This window comes from Cynara cardunculus (assembly GCF_001531365.2).
Source record: "Cynara cardunculus var. scolymus isolate 2C chromosome LG 1, CcrdV1, whole genome shotgun sequence".
In the NCBI taxonomy this organism is placed as follows: domain Eukaryota; kingdom Viridiplantae; phylum Streptophyta; class Magnoliopsida; order Asterales; family Asteraceae; genus Cynara; species Cynara cardunculus.
This window is the reverse complement of record NC_037528.1, coordinates 46235755-46243178: the sequence shown is the minus strand read 5'-3', so window position 1 is coordinate 46243178 and position 7424 is coordinate 46235755. Positions and strand designations below refer to the sequence as shown.

Here is a 7424-nt window from a genome sequence, read left to right as displayed (position 1 = left end):
AAGACATTTATCTAACAAAAGAATGTCTCTTCCTAGTACAAGAATTGCTCAAAATATGTCATTGCATTTTTTTTTAAATCTATCAAAAAGTTATTGTCCTAAATACCCCTCAAGTAGGGCTTTACAAAAAACCGTCAACCCGTTCAACCCATCCAACCGAACCCGTAAGCAATCCAATTGAACTCAACCCCTAAACCGTCAATTAATAGGGTTGAAATTGAGTAGGTCTAACTTAACCCAATGCAACCCGACCCGTCGTTAATATATAATTTGGATAAAATTTTCATTTATATTCACCTAGTCTGAGCCTCATTCTCGTTTTTGGTCATTTTTGGTAGGGGTACACAAAAACCTGACTAACCCGGCCAACCCAACCCGAGATGACACAATCCAATCCAACCCGAAACGACTCATTGTAAAACCTTCAAACCGTTAGTATTGAGTTGGAAGTGAACCGAATCCGATGAACCTGATGTTTTTCTATATCATTAATATGATTGTTAAGTCCATAGTTAATCGTAACCTAATTAGTTCTATTTGTAATCATATCAAAATATTAACCGTAAATTTACTTTCTTATTTGCATGAACCCTTCAACTTTCTTTTTGGGGTTTGTTAGCCTTATTCGTATATTCTCATTTTTTTTTTGTTTTTACTTCATCTAAACATAATTACTTGACTAGATTGTAAAATGAAGTATCAAACTTTCAACCCGACCAATCCAACTCTTACGGTTTGGGTTCAGTTGGGTTAAGAATTTTAAAACCGCAAACGTAAGATTGAGTTGTTCAAATGTCTTCGACTCATGCATAACCCTAACTTTTTGGAGCACCATTTTCTCCATTATTTTGCCTAATTCTCATTCTCCATTTACATGTTGCTATCAACCGTAAATTTAACAGTAAAAAATTAATGAGATAATTATTGTTATTTATTAAATAAAAATTAGTGTTCTTTAAAAAAATTCATATATATATATATATATACATATATATATATATATATATATATATAGGGGAGCGTTTAAATAAAAACCACCCAATTTGTGTAAACCGTGAAAACCACATTCAACCAATCATAATTTTTCATTTTGTTCATTTTTTTGTAATTATGAGAGATTGATTAACCATTTTTATTGTGAAGGGTGTTAATCATGGATATTATCGTCTTCATTATTTTAGTTTTAGAGAAATCCATGAAACAATTTCATTAAAGTTTAATTAAATATTATATGAAACAATTTCATAACCATATATAAAACAAATTCATCAAAAAAAGTATTATATGAAACAATTTCACAAGATTAAACAATTTCATGAAAAAATTTCATAAGATTAAACAATGAAATGGACGTATGAGGGTGGTTTGTACGGTTTACACAAATGAGGGCAGTTTTCATTTGATCGCTCATCTCTCTCTCTCTATCTCTCTCTCTCTCTCTCTATATATATATATATATATATATATATATATCTTTTTTCCTTCTCTCTCTCTCTCTCCCTCCTCTCATCTCCCCGTAACATACACACATGTACAATTAAATGTGCACATAACGTGAACACACGCACAATTAAATATGCACGTAAAGTGAACACATAGTGATCGCATTATAAACAAGCTTAAGATTTTTTTACTAGGGTATTCATAATATAATTACAAAGTTCATATAGTATACAAAAGTGATAGATTTAGATGTAGTTTTGTTGATGTAGTTTGTGTTCACAAGCTATACTAGATCTTAATTTAGAGTGTGTTCACAAACTTTAATAATATCTTGAAGAAAGTATTCACAATGTGTTGATCTATATATATATATATATTCAATTATGTTTGTAGGGTTGGGTTCACGTGAGACCAAAGGTTTTTCGTGAGACTCGCAAGACCAATTTATGTTCATTGATCAACTTTATAAGCTAATGATCTAATGGTCTAAAGTTGCACGGTAGCAATTTTGTGATTATTGAGAAGTCTCATGGCAATTTTATGATTATGAATGTTCATATTGTAGATCTAATCCAATGGTTGAGAATTGGTCTTACGGGACTCACGAAAAACCCTTGATCTCACATGATCTCAAGTCTATGTTTTTGTATGTTAATGTTATGGAGAGAAGAAAAAGAAAAAATACGAGAGATGAGAGGGAAAAAGGAGATAGGAGAGACAGGTTTTTATTTTAGATTTTATTTTCCAAAAATTGGATATCATGGATCTTACAAATTATATGGATCTCAAAAGAACTCCCTTTATATATATTTTGTTAACTGAACCATCGGTGTTAACTATGTGAACTTACCTTGACCATTAAACTTTAAGATCTACGGATTAGATTAACTTATGACATTTTTGTAATAATTGTAAAAACAGTACATATTAAACAAATGTGAAAACAAGTGAACAAGAGTATTTTTGAAAAAGATGATAACCTTAAGGTTGGGTTCCGGTGAGAGTTATGGTGAGAAAGGTAAGAAAGGGTCTCCGCTCTTGGATCAATTCTAATTGAAGAGTTCCACTAGATCAACACTGATAGAAGGCACCGGATCATCCTAAAGCACAATTAATTGGTTGGCTTTAGATTAAAAGTGATCAAGGGTTCAAATTCCTTCTTACGCTCCTCATCTTAACTCGTATTCTCACACGATCCTTCGTGTGTGTGATATATATGGTTAGGTGAAGACAACATACGTGAGTGTTCGCATTTTCGTCTTTTGCAAACGCATTTTCTTTGTTTGTTGAAGTACTTGTGTATCAGTAATTGGATATTACCGATTTGTTGCAAGTATAGAATTAAATCGAGTGATGAACTATAGTTCTAAGTCACCAAAAATCGAAGATGCAACTTATTTAAAAGAATAGTGGCAACTCCTCAACCCAACCTAACTTACAAGGGTTGAGTCAGGTTGCACTTTGTAACGAGTTGGGTTATGCTGAGATAGATTTTTTATTAACCTGAATATCTAACCCGTTATGCCAACCGACTAATCACAGGGCGACCACCTGCTTTGCAGATAACTCGGAATCACCGCATTTAAACCTCCATGGCCATAAGGGGACTTTTATTCCTGCTTGGATTTGAACCTGAAACCTCCAGGTAATTTTGACCTTTGGAGCCAAGCTCAAACCAATCAGGCACCACCCTTGTGGTTTATACTGAGATTTTTTCAAACCATTGTGATTGGGTTGTTTTAAATTCCTCAAACCGTCAACCCAACCCATGTACATCCCTACCCTCGAGAATTTAGTTTCGATCAAAGATCAATTTACAGGCTTTGCATTATGCTCAACAACTAGGTAAAAACCGAAGAGGGATCTTTAAAGAAATGGTAAATTTATGCGATGCACATATGCATACGATTATAAACGAGACTGCATTACAAAAAAGTTTACAAGTAATTAGATATACGGCATAGATATTTACAACAATGATATATACTATCAAAAAGATGGAAGGTACTTGTTAGTTAAATCGACACACTCGGATCTCATCCAACCAACTCTCTGCTTCACATTGTCGTAGACAATCAAATTTCCACGCATCGAGATGTCTATAAAGCAAGCAAACAAAAGGCATGTTGGAGAAGCACACTTGTTCATTCAAAATACAACAATCTTTTAACAAACATATTGTTGCAAGTAAAGGGGCTTCATGGAGATAGTCGTTCTACTATCTGGGGTAGAGGACGGTTCTGTGTACATCCTATCTCCTAAACCCTACTTTCAAGTGGGGAATGGTCGATGGGTTTGGTTTGGTTTGGTTTGGTTTTGTTTTGTTTTTAGGACAATGCACTTTGTCGCAATTCAGTGGTCTTCATGGAAACAATCACTCTACTATTTGGGATAGATGACAGGTCTACATACATCCCACCCCCATACCCTACCTTTTGTGTGGGCCATACTAAGTGTGTTTGGTTTAAGGCAAGCAAACTTTGTCGCAAGTCAAGGGTTTTCACAGAAACAACCGCTCTATCATTTGGGGTAGAAGACATATCTGCTTACATCCCAACCTCCCTTCCCCCCCCCCCCCCGACCTTACTTCCGAGTGGGACATAATGGTTTGCATATGATTTAACGACAATGGACAAGTTACATCTCTCTTTCAAAGAGGAATGCACTTCATCTTTCTTTCATGGCGAATCAAGCAAAGAATCAACATGTGCTAATATCGTAATGAACTTGTACCTCCAAGAAGAATATGTGATCCCTCAAGCAAATCACTACCATCGAGGATGCCTAAGCACACGTTCCCCTTGTTCTACAAACACAAAAGGTTATATTAGGTGATTGTCGCTTTGCCAAATGGAACGACATATTAAATCTAAGTTTCAATTCTTACACTTATGATCAAGTAGCCCTCCGGAAGTATATGTAGATTTGTCGAAATACTCCACCATTTTCTCACAAATTGAAGAGTAAGTGGTTTGAAGAATTTGCTAACATCTTTGATGGATCTGTAAGCAAGCCAAAATAACTTTGTAACTTCTTATTATAGTAAGTACAACTATACATACTATAAAATTCAAGCATACAAACCACAAGGGTGGTGCCTGATTGGTTTGAGCTCCAAAGATCAAAAGTGCCTGGAGGTCCTAGGTTCGAATCCAAGGAGGAATAAAAAAACCCCCTTGTAGCCACGGAGGTTCAAATGCGGTGACTCCCGGCTACCCATGAAGCGGGCGGTCGCCCTGGGATTAGTCGGCTCGCATAGCAGGTTGGATATCCAGGTTAATCAAAAAAAAAAATTCAAGCATACATCTTCCTATTTTAATACATACAATTATATATCTACGACAAATATATAGGGGGCAAATCAAATAGAAACCGTCATGCAATTTAACTTCCATAATTATCTTATTAACTTTGGAACTCTAGGAAGAACTGTGTTGATAAAAACAACCAATAACGAAGATCTATTCAAAGTACCTTATTGGAGATTTAGATCGCCAACAAATGGGTAGTGTTGTATCTGAAGCATCTTGAATGAAGCCATCACGAGAGACGTCTTTAAGCTGCAATTTGTATAATTGAAAATGTTACAAAGGAACAACGTTGTAAAGTTATATATCTCCCCGCTACTATGAGAGTAGGACACTCACCATACTAGTTAAATCAGAATATGCTTGTCTTGTGAAATATGTATAAGAACTTCCACTATCAAAGACCATTCGCCCACTTCCCTTTTTATGACGATCTAAACTAAGTTGCTTAGATCCGTAAGTCACTCTAGCAACTTCTGCAAGATAATTCCTTCACAAAGAGAGCTAGATATCAGAAATTGAAGTACATAAGAAAGCTAGATATAAGGTCTGCATACATCTCACCCCCCCTCCCCGACCTCATCTTTTGGCTCGTTTGGCTTGGTTTGGTTAGACATAGCCATTAAAGGGTTGTTTACTTAGGTGACATTTGTTTTCTAAGAGGTGTTGAAGTCTTATTTCACTTCTAATTGATAAGAGGTGGTGCTGAAATCTGATTCAATAAAACCGTTTGTTTTTGTAAACTAATAAATGTCTGAATTTATAGATAAATTTATACAATTTCACATTTTTATTCATCATCATTGCGAAATTTACATCTAAATTATATAATTAGCATTCATTTAAACGAAAATATGCCATTGACGGTATTTAGCACATCTAAATCCTACTAGAATACATCAATTGAGAGAGGTGAGCATCAATTTGGTAAGGATCTATTGAGATAAGTGATCTATTAAGGTTAAACGATTAAGAAACGTCGTTGCTGAGGGTTTGGAGAACAATAAGAGTCAAATAAGAGGTTGGTTTACCTCTTACCGGATAATAGAACAATAAGACATAAGTGCCTCTGAAAAATTGGAAAGAACAGACAGTCTGAATGGCCCTGCCTCTAACGAATCAGGCATAAGGGACTCATAAGAGCTTTTTTTTAAGCAAACAAGGCCTTAGTGTTGATTGTCTCTTAATGGGTAAGAGCCTCTTACCGATTAAGAGATGATGTTGTTTACCTACACTTCTAACTGACCGAGGTGCTGACTGAGTCAGGCACAAATATGTCACTGACCAAGTAAGACAGTGCTTACCCAAATCGTTTTTATCGATAAGCACTTGCTACAATTTAAGTCAACATTAACCCGATTAATGCTTACCCAACTTGTGTTGGTAAACAGCCCCTAAGGTGTTGATAAAAAGGTCAATAAAGCATAAACTACTTGCAGAAAGAAATGGAAACAGAGATGAAACGCTCACATGGAAGCATCATTGAGCATGGGAACCCAAGACATCTTCGTTTGTGGCACAAAGTCGCCTCCTAAGAACATGTATCCACCGCTTGTAGAATCAGATGTAAGACAGTGGCCGATCACATTGTCGATAATTCCTTGTTTTGCTAATTGAGAAGGAAGGCTCACTTTAGCCCTGCTAAGACCGAGGATCCCGTCTGTTTTCATCAAAGAGTTTAAAAGTATCCCTTGCTGATCATACGCACACCTAATACACAACAAAAGATGCTATTTCTGTGTGAATCAAACAGCTATTGTCAAGAAAAAGGTTCAAAGATATGGAAAAGATATACACCCTCCATGCCAAAATAAGTGTCCACATTTCTTTTTTAGTTTGTCCCAGAATAGGTGTCCACTTACTTTCCAATTCTACCCTTAATCATGAGACAGAGACATTCATTACTCCCTCTATTACCAAGAGTAAAACTGTCATTTAGTTAGAACTAAAAGTGCCTACTTTCCAATTCTATCCTTAATTATGAGATGGAGAAATTCATTACTCTCTATTACCAAGGGTAAAACTGTCATTTAGAGAAAACTGTATGTGCCTACTTTCCAATTCTATCCTTAATTATGATATCGAGAAATTCATTACTCCCTCTATTACTAAGGTTAAAATTGTCCTTAAGTTAAAACTGTGTTTTTTTCATTGTGAACATTTATTTTTGGGACGGAGGGAGTATAATATAAGATAAGGATCTTACCCAATAACAACTTTAGAATCAATTGATGTTCCGTTTACATCAACTAGACGAAGGTCGTCCTTTGAAAGTACCCCTAAAGAGGAACTATGATCAGCATACTTTATTTCATAGTCACACTGATGGCAAGACTCACAATATCCAGCTTTGCTGCTATGTTGAACATCAAAACAGAATGAATCTTTCGAAGATAAGATATTTCCTCTTGCCGGCTTGTAATAAGGATGCGCTCCCTGTGTTCATAATTCAGTCAAGTTCTCAATCAAAATCTAGTTCTTTTTGCCATTTTTACTTGATGTTAACAAGTTCAATTTGTAATGCCCTTTATTAAAGGGTATTTTAGACATTTAACCAATAGACGAACATTTTTAATAACCAATAGTGACACTTCTCACTAGCCGGGTGTCTTCACAGAGAAAGCCACTATACTCGTCAGGGTATAGGTTAGATATGCATATACCCCCTCCCCC

At 35.5% G+C, this 7424-nt stretch overlaps 1 protein-coding gene across 1 annotated transcript in view; it reads right to left on the bottom strand.

The window, feature by feature from the left end:
- Positions 1-3304: 3304 nt before the first annotated feature.
- Positions 3305-7424, bottom strand: part of LOC112528030 (aspartyl protease APCB1) — a 6244-nt gene continuing 2124 nt past the window's right edge. Inside the window, exons 3-9 of the mRNA XM_025138923.1 lie at positions 6958-7187; positions 6222-6461; positions 5091-5241; positions 4918-5003; positions 4331-4445; positions 4177-4249; positions 3305-3542 (exon numbers count right to left, since the gene is read on the bottom strand). Of these exons, the coding sequence (XP_024994691.1) occupies positions 3433-3542; positions 4177-4249; positions 4331-4445; positions 4918-5003; positions 5091-5241; positions 6222-6461; positions 6958-7187 (1005 nt within the window). The 3' untranslated portion in view covers positions 3305-3432. The remainder of the gene's footprint in view (positions 3543-4176; positions 4250-4330; positions 4446-4917; positions 5004-5090; positions 5242-6221; positions 6462-6957; positions 7188-7424) is intronic.